This window comes from Lucilia sericata, unplaced genomic scaffold (genome assembly GCF_015586225.1).
Source record: "Lucilia sericata isolate MDLA Ls3-8-SP2 unplaced genomic scaffold, ASM1558622v1 Contig000181F_arrow, whole genome shotgun sequence".
Taxonomy (NCBI): domain Eukaryota; kingdom Metazoa; phylum Arthropoda; class Insecta; order Diptera; family Calliphoridae; genus Lucilia; species Lucilia sericata.
In genome coordinates, this window is record NW_023994209.1 from 179,138 (window position 1) to 197,594 (window position 18,457).

The 18,457-nt window shown below is 29.1% G+C and overlaps 1 protein-coding gene across 1 annotated transcript in view; it reads left to right on the top strand.

Annotated features, from left to right (window-relative positions):
• LOC119601638 overlaps positions 1-18,457 on the top strand; it is a 129,260-nt gene that overhangs the window by 30,069 nt on the left and 80,734 nt on the right. Inside the window, exon 2 of the mRNA XM_037952694.1 lies at positions 11,396-11,443. Coding sequence (XP_037808622.1) covers positions 11,396-11,443 — 48 coding nt within the window. The remainder of the gene's footprint in view (positions 1-11,395; positions 11,444-18,457) is intronic.

The window sequence follows — 18,457 nt, forward strand, 5'->3', positions numbered from 1 at the left end:
TTTATGTTGCATTTTTGTTTTGTATGTTTTTGTTGCTGTTATTATTTGTACGAGCGAGTATTTTACATTCCACATGTAATCATCAACAGCAGCAATGGCAAAAAAACAACAAAAAAACATTGCTTCAGAGAGTAAGTGCAGCACATTTGTGTCTGTGCAACACTTACTACATATCATTGTTGTTGTTGTTGTTATGTTGGGAGTCATAATAATCTGTGTATTTAATAACGGTTATAAGAATTGTGTTTTTTATGCATATTTTCTCTGAACATGATCATATTTCTGAACTTGTTGTTGCAACCAAACAACAACGAAAAACAAAGTGCAATAATACGGCATAATTTGGTATGCAAAACTTGTTCCTTTTGAACAAGAAAAAAATTTAATAGTTTTTTTTTTAGTCATTTTGTGGTAATTTAAATGCTTTAAAGATTTTGAACTTTAACAATGACTTTGCATTTACAATATTATTATTGGTAAATGATCAATGTCTATATTAAGGCCGAACAAATATTGATTAACTGTAAACAATAAATTGAAAGAAAAGGAAACAGTCGAAATTATACGATTTTATATGACAAATTTCATAATTTTCATTTAAAGTTTTCTCAAATAAGTAATACTAACTGCAGCAGTTAAAACAGAAGTTGCAAGGAGCATCAGGTTATCAACAATACATTGAAAATAGTAAAAAAACCTATAAAATGGTCATAGTTTCAAAAGAAATACCTTTTTCCTTATCTGGCCATGAAAAACTACAATAGCATCAGAAACAAACAACCATATCAAACAGCAATCAAAACAGCAGAGTTGAAAACAAACAAAGTAGCCCGAGCAACAACCAACAACATAGAACCTGGAACTAGGGGGATATAAGCGTGGCAAAATTTCCTATAAAATTCACAATATCCAACAACTAAAATATATAAAAAACCTAAAGAACTACAAAAACAGCAACAAAGTGTAACAAGTAAAAAAAAAGCAACATTGTTTAACAATCATTTCGTAGAGACACAACCGACAACTATTATTTTCGTTTTAAACTTTTGTTTTATTATTTTCAAAGTTTGCTGATCGTAGTTTTCTGCTGCTGCTGCTGTTTCTCAACATTGTTCAGTCACTCAATGTCTCCACATTAAAAGGAAATGTAAATAATCTTGAAATGAGGTTGATTTTTTCCAAGTTGTAGTGTTTTGTACATCTTTTTTTTTGTTTTTCGGTTTGTTTTGTTTGTTTTATTTGCGTCTAGTATTGAATTGCAATTTTGCTTTTGTTTTTGCTGTGGACTCGGAAAGCATTAACTTTCCTTAAGTTAAATTGTACCACAATGGTAGTAAGTAATACTTATAAAACAACTATAGTTTTGTTTGTTTATATATAAAATAGTAATTGTTAATACTTTTACAAAAACAGTACAAATTTATTTATTTACTTACACACACACTCTTGCATACAATATCTGTTTATATGTCTGTCTGTCTTTTTGTATTTGTTAATTTCTATATTGGCTAAATGATTATTGTACTTGAGTTTTGTAAATAAACAAATCCAACTCATTAAGTAAAAGTGACCAGATGTTAAAATTATGTTAATCATTAGCACAAACCCAATATACCCTCCCCACTAAAGTTGTGGGGATGTATGATCTGATGATATGACAGGACTGATGGTCTTGTAGTACGCTCCTTAATATGGCATATGAAAGTGGAATTATTTATAGTGACCTATTAAGGGAACTATATATATATATATATATTGAAAAATTTTGTGTTTCTGAGGGATGTATGATCTTATTGAGACAAAAAACTTACAATGGCAGAGAAAACATTCCAGTGTTTCATGGACCTTTTCGTATGCTTCTATAGGAAACATACCATCATATTAACCGACATATATTAAATTCTCTCCCGTTCTCTCGTGGAATGAGGAATTCTGTCGCCCATGTTTCCAAATCGGCCCTCGTTGCGTTGAAAAATTATTGATTCCCGACTTTCGACTGGAACCTAGTGTTGTAGTTACTTATACGGTAGTACATTTCGGTTTCTGAATTTTTAGTTTCTTTCTGGTGTTTACTCCAATGTTTTGCTTAGCCTGGAGCACATCTTATGATTGTTTATTTCATACATTACTAGGTAAGGAGTAGTTATTACCAACCACATTATTTCATTAGGTTAATGGGTAATTAAAAAATCTAAAAACCTTCACTGGTTTCTGATTCTGATAATAAATAACTTTGTACTGGTCACCTTTTATACACCTATAATTTCCTCCATAAACTATATTGTTCAATTGTGTGCAACGTACATTCGTATAACCACTACTTATGTAAATACATACATCCATACATGTGTATTTATGTATTATGTAGTATAATGTGTGTTTGGAAAATTGTTTAATGTTTTTGTAATCAAATACTAAACTACTTATGTTTATGCTCGGTACATAAACATTGTAATAATGCCTGATTTTTTTTTTTTTTTTTGTTCACTTTTCCTATTATTCTCCCTCACCATCCTTCCGGCTTAAGGCATATTGGTGTATGTTTTTGTTCCAACATATTAAGAGTCAGCAAAGTCTGAGTCAGTGAGTGAAATATGCCTGCCAGTAAAGTTTATCGTATAGCAAAAATGAAAACGCTACGATACAATATGTTATATGCTGGTACTTGGACTCAACAACAACAACAACAACAACAGCAAAAATAATAATAATGCTAGTTTAAATAAAATTAACTAATTGGCATAGAAGAGGTTAAAAAGTAAAGTTTAAGTGAGTTGTTGCTGTTATAGAATGGATGATGTTTCAGAGTATGAATGAATGAATGAAAAGTGTTTTTGTTGTTGATTGTTTTGTGCGCTGTATGCAGCAAGCAAGGCATACAAAATTAACATTTATCTTTACAATTGTAGGAGATTTACATGTTACACAGTTGTACAACAAAATCGGTCAGTTAGACTGACTGACAGACAGTTTAAATAGATTTACAAATACTACAACTAAATTTGTAATTGGAAAATTACTTATTGTTAGTTTTATGGGTACATGTTGTTGGAAAGTTGGAAAATTAATGTAAAGGTATTAAATCTAGATATGTTTAAATGTAAAGGGTGCATTGATAGTTAACAGTATGAGTTTTGAATACTTAGAACTTATTTGCAATCTCAATTGCTACATTAAAGGCTTGGGAAGTAATGATTACACAAAGTAATTCTTTACACTTACAATATAACAATTACTTGTAATGTAATGTACAATTATCTGTAATTGTAATTGAAGTTTACTAATTACAATTACTTGTAATTATAAGAAAAAAAATTCACAGCAGCTATTAATTGTAATTGGAAATTCTTTAATTACAAGTAATTGGAAATTCTTTAAATACAAGAATTGGCAAAACTTCAATTACAATTAAAAGTAATTGCAAAATTTAAACTATAACTACAAGTAACTGTTGTTGCTAAAGCCTCAATAACAACTACTGCAAATGTAATTATATTGAAAATGTAATCATTACCCCAAAGCCTGCTACATTATAACAAATGAAGAAGTGTCGAAGTAAAGTAAAGACATATATACATATACATATGTATATCGATTTTAAACAAAGGTTGTCATAAATTTAGTTTTTCTTTTATAAATTTGTAAATTGCACACAAAAATTCTTTCAGCAAGTTGTTCAAATCATCAACTTAAATTAATTGGAAAACATCTAGCCAATTACCTTTACAATAACTCAATTTATGTAAACCAACTAAAGAATAAATAAATCTATATAAAGATCTGGTATAATACCTATGAATATATACATTGATATGAAACTGTGAAAATATTCTGAAAAGTTTTTCTTTTTAATAAAAGTTTAAAAAAAAAATCTTAATAAATTTACCATAACACTCTTGCTACTAAATGTACGACAATATATGTATGAAAATATATGGCAGATTTTCATTTAAATAATACTTTGTTTTTGTCATTTATATAGAAACAATATAATATGTGTATACACAGGCATCAAAATATATACAATTTAGGTTCAAATAATAATCATTATAATTTGATTACATTTGATATGTTTTTCTTTTGATGGGTGTACAAAAACAATCAATTGAATTACAAAGATTTCGTATATACATATATGTACTTATAAAGACTCTATTTACAATAACAATAAAATCACACATAGACAGTATAATATGCAGATACACATATACTTATGGAGATAACCCAGCAAACACAAAATTGTTCTAAATCCAACTAGACTATAGACTAGACTATAGACTAGACTATAGACTAGACTATAGACTAGACTATAGACTAGACTATAGACTAGACCATAGACTAGACTATAGACTAGACTATAGACTAGACTATAGACTAGACTTTAGACTAGACTATAGACTAGACTATAGACTAGACTATCGACTAGACTATCGACTAGACTATCGACTAGACTATAGACTAGACTATAGACTAGACTATAGACTAGACTATAGACTAGACTATAGACTAGACTATAGGCTAGACTATAGACTAGACTATAGACTAGACTATAGACTAGACTATAGACTAGACTATAGACTAGACTATAGACTAGACTATAGACTAGACTATAGACTAGACTATAGACTAGACTATAGACTAGACTATAGACTAGACTATAGACTAGACTATAGACTAGACTATAGACTAGACTATAGACTAGATTATAGACTAGACTATAGACTAGACTATAGACTAGACTATAGACTAGACTATAACTAGACTATAGACTAGACTATAGACTAGACTATAGACTAGACTATAGACTAGACTATAGACTAGACTATAGACTAGACTATAGACTAGACTATAGACTAGACTATAGACTAGACTATAGACTAGACTAGACTAGACTAGACTATAGACTAGACTGTAGACTAGACTATAGACTAGACTATAGACTAGACTATAGACTAGACTATAGACTAGACTATAGACTAGACTATAGACTAGACTATAGACTAGACTATAGACTAGACTATAGACTAGACTATAGACTAGACTATAGACTAGACTATAGACTAGACTATAGACTAGACTATAGACTAGACTATAGACTAGACTATAGACTAGACTATAGACTAGACTATATATAGACTAGACTATAGACTAGACTATAGACTAGACTATAGACTAGACTATAGACTAGACCATAGACTAGACTATAGACTAGACTATAGACTAGACTATAGACTAGACTTTAGACTAGACTATAGACTAGACTATAGACTAGACTATCGACTAGACTATCGACTAGACTATCGACTAGACTATAGACTAGACTATAGACTAGACTATAGACTAGACTATAGACTAGACTATAGACTAGACTAGGCTAGACTATAGACTAGACTATAGACTAGACTATAGACTAGACTATAGACTAGACTATAGACTAGACTATAGACTAGACTATAGACTAGACTATAGACTAGACTATAGACTAGACTATAGACTAGACTATAGACTAGACTATAGACTAGACTATAGACTAGACTATAGACTAGACTATAGACTAGACTATAGACTAGACTATAGACTAGACTATAGACTAGACTATAGACTAGACTATAGACTAGACTATAGACTAGATGCATAGAGGGAGTCCTTTCGTCTGTCTATTAAAAATACAGATTCTTAATTAAGCAATATAAATATTTGCCTGTATCCAATTTAAAAACCCTATATATAGACATTTAATTAATATAAAACATTGTTAAAAGTATTGGTAATTGTGATAAATAAGCTGTATGGCAGAATAGGCTTTATTTTACTTTAAATTCTATATAATTTCTTAAAACAATTTTCTTTCAGCAATACACCTAATCAAAGTTTGATTATCAAACCCCTTTCGACTATTTGAAATACATACATACATATATACATATATAAAAGTTATTCTTAACTTAACTGCATTAAGTATATACATTGAACCCGAGCCATGTTACGGGACCTTGGTTTGTCCTATAACACTCTCCATATAATGTGTTAAATAGCCCTTAAATTTTGAAGAAATTGATATAAAACTTAGCAGTCCTTATTAACTGTGTAATATATATTAGAATTTTTGTTTCACTCCACCCGAGTAGTCTATAAATTATTCATAGACCGAAGGTCCCAAGAAGGTCTTCGGATGTTCGATATAATTTTCTCTAATTTAATCAAAGTTTTCGTTAGAGTATTTATAGTCCACAAAACTACTTTTAGTTCAATAAAAGGGGCATATACATATATTCCATAATAATCTAAAAAAATCAAAGATGGACCAAACTAAATGGCAAACAACTTTTTAGATATTTCTCTGTATAAGTTAAACAAACTTTAACACAAATTTGACACTTATTTCGATGAAAAGCGAAAATAATATGTCTCTTAAACCCACTAAAAATCATTTTGTGGACCAAAAATTCTCTAAAAAAAATTTTAAATAATTTTTTCTGTAATCAGCACAATATTAGGTAGTTTTTGAGAGTCCCAGGATCGCTGGAAGGGCCATTCCTAAAAATATACTTTTTTGTCAGTGTAAATATCAAATTTGAAATCTTTTCGAATTACCCTCGTCTTTCAATTTATGTTATTGTCTACTAAATTTAAGACTTAAGAAAATATAAACATAGACATGTTGTAAGGATACAATAATAACAACAATAACAAAAACATAATCAACAACAACAACAGTATCAAATACTAACAATGTCATCTAAAGGAAACATACAAATCAGACAATTTACACAAAACGATGACGATGATGATGATGACAATGTTTCAGCAAGCAAAAAAAAATAAATAAATAAAAAATACAAAAAAAAATCTAATAAAAAAATATAAATCAAAATAAAGCAATTCAATAAAATTTCAACATTGTCTCCCAATAGGCTTTGTATAGAGAATGAACAAAAAAAAAAACACAAGTTCAGAGGGCCAAAAGTAGATGTGTTGATAAAGAACCACCAACCCCTATGCAGAATAAATGTTAAAAAAATATATTGGAAAAATGTTTTTTTTTTTATATAAATAAATACATATGAACAAAAAATATAGGAACACAAAAATCAATCAATGAAATAAACACACAAACAAATAGATTTAATAAAAATATAGGAAAAAAAGGAAAATGTGATTGATTTCAGAATAACAACAGTTTAAAATACACAGTGAAAACTTTAAGGAATGGATTAAATTTGGTATATTAAATATCAAAGATTAAGATATCTTAAGAATTTTTGATTACATTTAAAAATTTGTATTATAGTTTTTTTGAAGAAACCAACTCAAATTGGGATAATTTTCTTAAGTCCTTTTTATTTACTTTAACCTGTTCCTTAATTGAATATTTTGTTAACATTTCAACCGAAAAAGGAAAAATAAGTAAACAACAAATTTCCTTTAACAATTGTGGTTTATTATACAAAACGAAGAAAATAATAAAAGAAAATGTTTTACAAAAAAAAGCCTAAAATTACAAAAAGAGAAAATAACCAAGTTTTATGTGAACTTGTGTCGAAACTTTTAAAGAAAATAGAAAACACAATTTAGCAATTTCCAATGATTATTGTATATTACAAAAGTTTCCTATTCACTGAACTCAAAATCAATTATTATTTTTTTTCCTACTACCAACAATTGTCAAATGGCCGATCAAATAAAGAAAAAAAAAACGAAAAATAAAAATAATAAATATCTATGGCCGCCAAACACACACACATACAAGTCAAACTCTAGCAACTTCATTCAGTTCATTTTTCATTCTCTGCTCAATATATTTTCGAACATCATACATTTTACAGGAAAAATAACTGAAAGAATGAAGAAGAATAGGAAAAGGAAAGGAGTGAAAAAAAGTAACATTTTAACAATGGCTGGATGTTGAAGATGATGATTATTAAGCTTACGAAAAACAATTCACAAGCCAACAAATAGTAACAAATACAACTTCAGCAACAACTTAACCAGTCTATCTTCTAAGCATTTTAACCAAGTTGTATGAATTTGAGATATACTCACTCTCTCTCTCTTTAGACTCTCCTTCCATGTACATGTATGTAGCTTGGTTGCCAGCTTTTGTATTGTCAGTGACCACAATTTATACGCATATCAAAACAAGGACCTGTTCATCGTAAATCAATCAATCTTACAATTAAGAGAGTTCCTCTGACACATTTAGTGTCCAATTTGAATAGTTTTTTACTTATTTTTTGTTGTTGTTGCCGTTTGACTGACTTTTTGTTATTGGCTCATCCGAAATATAAAAAAAAAGTATTTAGAGATACGAGTAAGTTAAGAAAACAATGGCTAAGGGGGAAAATTATCATGATTTGAGAAGACTATATTTATGCAAAATGATTTTTCATTCTTTTTACTGGTGTTGTGTTTTTTTTTTTTTACTTTTAGAGTTGATAGAGGTAACTTAAGAAGTCTGTTATTTAAAACGATAAGTCTTTAGAAACGATTTAAACGAGAAATTGGAAGTATGAAACAGAAGATTTGTTATCAATCGAGAAAAATGAGTTATACTGAGAGAAATTATATAACTTGAGTAAGATTTTTGAGATATTGACTAAGATTCTAAGATCTTAAATAAGTAGAGCCTCTGCTTTCATTATCAAAAAGATCTTAATTTTTTCTTATATCATTGAAGTTTTAGATTAAATTTTTAAAGAATTACTGCCTTATTCTTAAACATTTATCAAAGGTTTATAGAATAAATTTTGTATGAAAATTTGATTTATAAACCTTTGATAAAAGTTTATGAATAAGACCTTTAATATATAGATCGGGAATCTTCTGATCGGAAAATATGTATGTGTCGGAAGATCGTTATTTTAGCATTGAAGTTTTGGACAACTATGATCGAACATTTCAATATTAAGAAAATCTAAAGGATATTTGTTTTAAGTGTACACAGATCTAGATTTTTTTCAAGTGAAATCTATTATAATAAAGATATATATGTTTAGTGAATAGAAATCTTATATGAGATCTTATGATCGGTGATCTTAAAGAACAGACTTTGTCCATGAAACAATCTGTAAATATTCCCTAATATCAGTAATGTTTAAGCAAAGTTATACACAACCTTTTTAGTGAGTAAAGATCTGTTGTGCGATCGGTGATCTTTAAGAAGAATGGGTTTGGTTTTCAAAGTGGAAACACACTCAATGGGAAATATTGAAGTTTTGGAAACGCATTTGAGTTTTAGACAACTTATTTCACAATCGTAATGAATTCGAGGTATGATCGAACATTTCGATATTAAGAAAATCTGAAGGATATTTGTTTTAAGTGTACACAGATCTAGATTTTTTCCCCGCGAAACCTATTATAATAAAGATATATATGTTTTGTGAATAGAGATCTTATTTGAGAAAATCATGATCGGAGATCTTAAAGAACAGACTTTGTCCATGAAACAATCTATAAATATTCCCTAATATCAGGAATGTTTAAGAAAAGTTATCCACAACCTTTGTAGTGATTAAAGATCTGTTGTTCGATCGGTGATCTTTAAGAAGAATGGGTTTGCTTTTCAAAATGGAAACACACTTAACGGGAAATGTTGAAGTTTTGGAAACGCATTTGAGTTTTAGACAAATTAGTTCACGATCGTAATGAAGAACTCAAACAACAGACTTTGTCCATGAAACAATCTGTAAATATCACTAAATTAAGGAATGTTTAAACAAAGTTATACACAACCTTTTTAGAGAGAAGATCTGCTGTGCGATTGGTGATCTTTAAGAAGAAAGGGTTTGTTTTTCAAAGTGGAAACACACTTAACGGGAAATGTTGAAGTTTTGGAAACGCATTTGAGTTTTAGACAACTTAGTTCACGATCGTAATGAATTCGAGGTATGATCGAACATATTTTTCAATATTAAGAAAATCTGAACGATATTAGTTTTAAGTTGATACAGATTATCCATGAAACAATCTGTAAATATCCTAATATCAGGAATGTTTAAGAAAAGTTATACACAACCTTTTTAGAGAGTGAAGATTTGTTGTGCGATCGGTGATCTTTAAGAAGAATGGGCTTGTTTTTCAAAGTGGAAGCACACTTAATGGGAAATATTGAAGTTTCGGACAACTTAGTTCACGATCGTAAAGAATTGGAAGTATGATCGAACATATCTATCAATCTGAACGATATTTGTTTTAAGTGTAAAATGGGTACACTTAAAACAAATAGCTCCTTGCGAAGTCTATAATAATAAAGCTGTATATGTGTTTAGTGAATAGAGATCTTATTTGAGAAAATCATGATCGAAGATCTTTAAGAACAGACTTTGTATATGAAATAATCTGTAAAGATTTCCTAATATCGGCAATATTTAAACAAAGTTATATACAGCCTTTTTAGAGAATGAAGATCTGTTTTGAGATCGGCGATCTTTAAGAAGAATGGGTTTGTTTTTCAAATTGGAAACACACTTAACGGAAAATATAAAAGGACAGAAACCATAACCGAACACCCTGAACAAAGATCAATTAGGAAAACGTTGCAATTGAAAAAAGTTTTGTTATAGTCTTCATTATCTAAAGCAAAGCTGCACAACGAAATTTCAGTCTCTTTAACTACAAATATTTTGAAATAATTATTGCTGTCTTAACTAACCAAACAATTTTTTTTTTGTTAATTCATTTAGTAATTTATCATATAAACTTAAAAAATTGCACGAAATGACAACAAATAATGATCACAGAAGTTTCCCTCTTCAAATTTGTTAAGCTTTCAATTCATTAATTAACAAACATTAATCATGAACATAAGTTATTTAAAAGTAAACACTACCAACGAAATGGCCACTAGAAAAAACACTCAAATAAAAACAAAAACAATTTCAAAATATTTTCTTAAATAAATTAATGAATTTTCAATGCCCCCTAATATCTTAAGCATATTTTAACAAAAATCTTTGAGAAAAGAAAATACACAAAGTGTCACCAAAACTGTCATGAATTATTAACATATGTTTAGTGCCGATGCAACAACACAAATTCCATAGAGAGTCTAAAGACAATTAAAGCTATAATTTGGAGGGTGGTTTTTTGGAAAATTAGATATTGACCTCAATTTAGTTGATGTATGAAAACAAATGTACCACACACACTCGGCTGCATACACAACATTTCCAAAAGAAGACAATAAATTGTTTTGAAAATAATATTGAAGTTGATTTTTAAATCTTGTTGGGAAAAAAACATAAAAAATAAATTTAGCTTTTCTAATTAGTTTAAGAAAATGTGTGTTTTTTCTTTTGTTTGAAGTAGAAAAAACATTATTTTTAATTATTTAAACAAAAATATCGAAAAAATTTATTTCATTGTTATTTTGTTTTCTTGTTATTTATTACAGTTCACCACAAAAGATGCTTTGTGTCAGCAAAATTCAGAATGTTTAACGGTGAGTTTATTTTAAAATTTTTAAAAATTTTGTTTTTAGCATATACCGATGGGGGACTTGAATATCCTCCAAATAACTTGTTAATCTATATGTATATAAAAGAGTAGAGTTACTGACTGACTGATTTATCATCGCACAGCCCAAACGGCTGAACCTAGAATCATGGAATTTTGACAGAAGATGTGTTTTTGGTTATATAGATCCACTAAAGAGGGATTTTTGGAAATTTGTACATTTAGGGATAAAAAAAGGGAATTTTTATAAAAGTAAAACAGGTTTTCTTAATTATCTTACCTAATATTAGTGATACAAGAAAAATTTTAAATGCACATGTATCTACATTTAGAACAAGCAGATGGGTGTCTGGTACTTTTTTGAAATTCGTACTTTTAAGGGGTGAAAATGTGTAACAAAGGTGATTTTGGTACCTTTTTTAGCCCTTTATAGCTTTTTAACTAATAAACAAAATAACATTTTTGTAAATATTTTGAATATATCTCCCAAAATTAGGAGACACCTGTTTCGTACTTTTTTTAAAATTAAGTCCTTTTTGGGTTAAAAGGGAGAAAACTGTATTTTTGGTACTTTTTTTTAGCACATTAAGAAAACTTTTTCGATTTATTGAAGTATTCCTATTAAATTACGAACTAACTGTGTAATATTTATTGTAATAAAATTTTTGCTATTTCACTGGGGAAAAAAGTACCAAAAAGGGAAAAAACGGGAAATTTAATTTTATTCAAACTAATTGAGCCAATTTTTATAAAATTTGAAAAAGTAGTTTATTTACTCACACAAAATAAGCTGTTGGTATATTATTTTGGAATTCGAGTACTAAGGCCTATATAGGACCAAATTCGAGTAAATTGTTTGGTACTTCTTTGAAAGCATTATTTTTCTGGAACAAATGAATACAAATTTAAATCGTTTGAGTTGTATCTGTGATATATAGATTTTGTAAACTTAATTCTCGAAAAAGTATATTTCTAAGCGAAAAGGGGAAAAATTGTAATCTTTATTAGTACTTTCCACTTACGTAAAATTTATTCCACTTTTGGTACTTTTTCTTTCTTCAAATGATACTCTTTGTATGTTCTTTAATATGAATTCAAAACACATGATTATTAAACATACACGGTAGTCATTGAATAAGATTCTTTAAGAAGAACTTTTTAGTACTTTTTATCTCATATGGTACTTTTTTAATTTTCTAAAATATTCAACCTAGGAACATTAATTTTAACATACATGGCCTTGACTGAATAATATTCTGTAAGTGAGAACTATTTGGAACTTTTCTTCAAATGGTACCTTTTCGATTCTTTATAATGGTTAACCGGAACACACGGTCCTTATTAAATGAGAATTTATTGAGAGAGATTTTTGTACTTTTTCGTTTTTCCGATGGTACTTTTTGATATTTTTACAATATTGAACATAGATATTAAAATAAAATTTAATATATAGGGACCTTAGTGAATGAGAATCTACTGAAAGTACTTTTGGTACTTTTTCATCCATCAAATTATATTTTTTGAATTGTCTATAATATTGAACACAGAAACATAAAATTTTTGATTAAATAAGAGGTATTTTATAGTACTATTTTTTCAAATAGTAATTTCGAAATTTTCTATAATGTGGATGCTAAACGAATGAAACTAAAACTATAAGCTTCTTCCTGAATGGGAATTTATTCGCGTGATTTTGAACGAAAAAAACTGAAGCATTAAAAAATGTTTAAAACAATTTTTTTTTTCTATAAAAGTAAACAAAATTTTGTATGTATTTAATTTTGGTTAGGGTAGAGAAGCACCCAGGGTATGCTAGTATTGAAACAAATATGATCGAAAAATATCTATATTTCGAAGCCTTCCGAAATTTGTTAAACTATTTTAATGAACTTTTTTATAATTTTATTTTTATCTTCTGACTATAAATATATGTTATTATTTTACTATTATTTTATAATTAAAATAATCTTCTGATGTTATAGTCATTTACTTTTTATGATGCAATCATAATGATAAAAAAAGCATGCATATGTATGTATAGTTAAATATGTCTAAAATAAAATGTTCACAAAGAAATCTCCAATATACAACAACATTTTTTTGTTATACAGGATAACAATAATACTATTTAAATTATTTGAAAAAGGTAAAATAATAAAAATTATTCATAAAGACATCAATAAAATACCCAAAAAAGAGCAAAAAAGAAGTGTCAAAAACAATTAATATTTATTTTATGGGAAAATATCTAAAATGACACATAGGGATTAACACGATTGATGCCTTTAACCCCATTTAGCGGCAATAGTTCAATCAAATTTAAATCCATCCTCTAGTCTAGTGTAAAAAAAATCTCCAACATTTATGGATTTATATTATGTTCAACAATTGGTTGTAGCTTTTTTGTCAATTTGTATCAAATAGAATTTTAAATACAATAATACATTTTATAAAAAAAAAAAATATATGAAAAAATCAAATAACATAAAAAATAAACAAGTGAGGCTGATGTCAGAGTGGGCGCTACAAACTTTTACTTGTGTTTTCTCAAGCTTCGCTTTCTCTCTGACATGACACATAGGAAAACACAGGGAAAGGTTTGTAGCGCAAAGCTTCGCATTGCTTGTAGCACCCACTCTGACATCAGCCTAAAGCCCCCTTCACACGAGCACACAAGTAATATGATCTGTCAAAATTTTGTGTAGAAGAGAACGGATGGGATCGTCTAAACGCAATATGTAATGAAACCATCACACATTGAGAGAAAATACGGATGGAAAATTTGACAGTCGTATGGCTCTCTTCATTTTTTGAAATGATTCAAAAAACAAGCAAGTCGCATTAGATCAGGGATGTATTTTTATGTAAACACATACAAAAAAAGTGAAACAGCTGTTCCATCTTACTTTGTTATTGTTTTATACCAATCGTGTAAACAAAAAAAAATATAAATCATACGACTTTTATTCTCGTTTTTGTCATACGGATGGAATTTCATTTTACTTGTCTTACGTAGAGTGTGATCGTGTGAAGGGCCCTTAAGAGTGTTATATTCGGCTGTGTCGAATCCCATATACACACCATAAAACCGTATGCCATAAAAGGAATGCTCCCCTAACATCATGATCACTCATCAAATTAACTGACCGTTTCTCATACAATTGTTTAGACCGATTTTGGTTTACATATTTACATTGAATAGCATCGCTGTACTCGCATTTTATGTCAGTTATTGGCGCAAAAGTAATTTTCTGGCTTATATGGGAGGATAGGATAAGTTACCGACAATTTCCCCATGAAATTCGGTAGGAAGATTTAAGTTTCTATAAAAGTTTCTTATATCAACGGCACACGTATTTTTAAGTCAGAAATGATCGTCAAAGTAATTTTCTGAAGGGGACCTTATATGGGGGGTAGGGTCAATTGTGGACTGATCCGCATTAAATTTGGTAGATAGATTTTAACTTGTATAAAACTAATGTGTTTCCAATTTCATCGCATTACTCGTATTTTTAAGTCAGTAATGAACATTAAAGTCATTTTCTGAAGGGGAAGTTATATGGGTATCAATCATATGACGATTCCCATAAAAATCAATAGAAAGGGTTTCTTGGCTCGCAAGAAACCGATCCACATAAAATTTGGTAGAGAGGTTTTGGCATGAAAGTAACTTACTTATGACAAATCCCATCGCTATACTCGTATTTTTTAGCAAGTAATGAGCGTTAAAGCCCTTTTCTGATGAGGATCTTATATGGGGGTAGGGTCAATTATGGACCGATCAACATAAAATCTGGTAGAGAAATTTTGGCTAGTAACGCACTAACTTATGTCAAATTTCAACGCTATAGTCGTATTTTTAAGCGAGTAATGAGCGTTAAAGTTATTTTATGAAGGGGACCTTATAAGGGGGTTAATGTCAATTGTCGACCGATCCACATAAAATTTGGTATAAATTTGTTGAATTTCATTGCTATAGTTACACTTTTAAAACATATATGCCCGTTAAGGCTGTTTTTTAGGGTCCACTTGTATGGGGGCTATCCGAATATGTGGACCGATATGGACCATTTACAACACCAAACTAACTTTACCTATAGAGAATATTTCTGGAAAATTTCAACCCTCTAGCTCATTCCGTTAGGACTGTATCATGTTTTCCACAGACAGACGGACATGGCTAGATCGCCTTAGAATTTAATAAGGACCCAGAATATATGTGGGTCTGGCCAATATTTCGTTGTGTTACAAAATAAATATACCCCCATCTTTTTTGATGGTGGGTATAAAAACTACTCAAACCTAGTACCAAAATCTAAATACAACCCAGCAAAAAATTATATTGAAAAGTCACGTATATATAAAAAGCGCAAAAACTGAAGAACTTTTTTATTTTGACTCTTGTTGTTCTAGATTGAGAAAATGTGGCAATGTACTCGTCCATTATTCGGTGTATATTAATGCCGATTTGCTTTAAGATAGGGCCTCATTTGACCCTAGCCTCCTTACAAAGTCTCCTTAAGAAAATGACTTGAAAGTCTTTAATTCACTTATAAACATTAGTACTTATCACGATGAAATTAAAAATAAATAACATTAATGTAAACGTAACATATCTTCTTACAACATTTGTAAGCATAGGCCTTTATTTATTCTTGCCTCCGTATAACCCCTCTTTCAGTAAATTTTTGGTCAACAAATTGTAAAAATATTTCTGAATTAAGACAAACTAAATTAAAGGTTTTATTATTAAAAGAAATCAACATTTTTATCTTACTACTCACTGATGTAGGGTAGCATATGGTCGGCTATGCCTAACTTGTTTATCATAATTTTGACTAAAAGATTTTTGCCTTAATTTTAAAGCGAATATTAGATCAGATTCTAAACAAACAAATTTTCAAAACATTTTAAATGTCGTTGAAAACATTTCTTTTCATTTAACATATTTTTAAATTGTCGGCTGGTAGGAAAACTTTTTATAGAACATTTACAAAAGTTAACGTATACATTGACCATAGGCCAGGTAAAAACACAAAACATATTGAAGTGTTTGTACTGTGTCCCTTACATAGTGGACAAAAAAACTTAACAACGACATCAAACAACAAAAACAACCTTAATAAAATAAAGAAGCTAGGCTTTGTCAAAGCTTTTAAGGTTGTCTTTCACATTGTTGTTGTTCGGTCATTTGGTCGGCCAAACGTTTGGTCTTGTTACACTTGAATTAAGTATTTGGGGTAGGTAAATGGTGTGTTGTATAGAATAGCTGGAGTTCATGGATTTCAAAGTCATTTTGATATTGTTGACGGACACTCAGTTGGATACAATATGTATAACTTTTTTGGGGAATATTTTTTTTATATTTTTTTTCACAACCTTACTAAGACCACAAAATGCAAACACGTTTGTGTTCGTTTATTTCAGACACTTTGTGTTTTCGAAATACACAACAGATTGGTGGCAAGTTTGCTACACTTTTGTACATTTGTTTTAATGTTTACTGTGGATGTTTTTTTTTTGTTAGAAATGTCGAGTGTACGAAAAATAAAATTGAGGAATTAAATACAGACAGAAAAGACAATAAACGAACAAAAAAAAAAGGAGAAAAAACAAATGAAACTAAAATAAACATTGCTGACAACTAAAATTTAAGGTTTTTACTTGTTGTACTCTTAGTAGAACGTGATTATTTTGTGTTTGTTTAATTTTGGTCAACAACAATTTTCAAATTGTAGTAAAAAAAATTGAGTGGGAATTGTTGGTACAATTGTTTTAATGCAAATTCCATTAATACTACTCACAGTGAGTTAAGATGTACACATGTAGCTATGATCATAGGATCCTTTTATGGAGTTAAGATGTACACATATAGTCTAGCTATGATCATAGGATCATTTTATGGATCGTTTGTATAATTGAGTTCCTTAGATATAAAATTTGTGTTTACAATGACTGTGGGGAGCCGATTCGGCAAATTTTTTCTAATTGGAACTCCTGAAGCCACAGTTAGTTAGTTAGTTAGTTAGTTAGTAGTTAGTAGTTAGTAGTTAGTTAGTTAGTTAGTTAGTTAGTTAGTTAGTTTAGTTAGTTAGTTAGTTAGTTAGTTAGTTAGTTAGTTAGTTAGTTAGTTAGTTAGTAGTTAGTTAGTTAGTAGTAGTTAGTTAGTAGTAGTTAGTAGTTAGTTAGTTAGTTAGTTAGTTAGTAGTTAGTTAGTTAGTTAGTTAGTAGTTTTAGTTAGTTAGTAGTAGTTAGTTAGTTAGTTAGTTAGTTGTTAGTTAGTTAGTTAGTTAGTAGTTAGTTAGTTAGTTAGTTAGTTAGTTAGTTAGTTAGTTAGTAGTTAGTTAGTTAGTAGTTAGTTAGTAGTTAGTTAGTTAGTTAGTTAGTTAGTTAGTTAGTTAGTTAGTTAGTTAGTTAGTTAGTAGTAGTTAGTTAGTTAGTTAGTTAGTTAGTTAGTAGTTAGTTAGTTAGTTAGTTTAGTTAGTTAGTTAGTTAGTTAGTTAGTTAGTTAGTTAGTTAGTTAGTTAGTTAGTTAGTTAGTTAGTTAGTTAGTTAGTTAGTTAGTTAGTAGTAGTTAGTTAGTTAGTTAGTTAGTTAGTTAGTTAGTAGTTAGTTAGTTAGTTAGTTAGTAGTAGTAGTAGTTAGTTAGTTAGTTAGTTAGTTAGTTAGTTTTAGTTAGTTAGTTAGTTCGTTAGTTAGTTAGTTAGTTAGTTAGTAGTTAGTTAGTTAGTAGTTAGTTAGTTAGTTAGTTAGTAGTTAGTTAGTAGTTAGTTAGTTAGTTAGTTAGTAGTTAGTTAGTTAGTTAGTAGTTAGTTAGTAGTTAGTAGTTAGTTAGTTAGTTAGTTAGTTAGTTAGTTAGTTAGTTAGTTAGTTAGTTAGTTAGTTAGTTAGTTAGTTAGTTAGTTAGTTTATTTCGGACACTTGTGTTTTCGAAATACACAACAGATTGGTGGCAAGTTTGCTACACTTTTGTACATTTGTTTTAATGTTTACTGTGGAT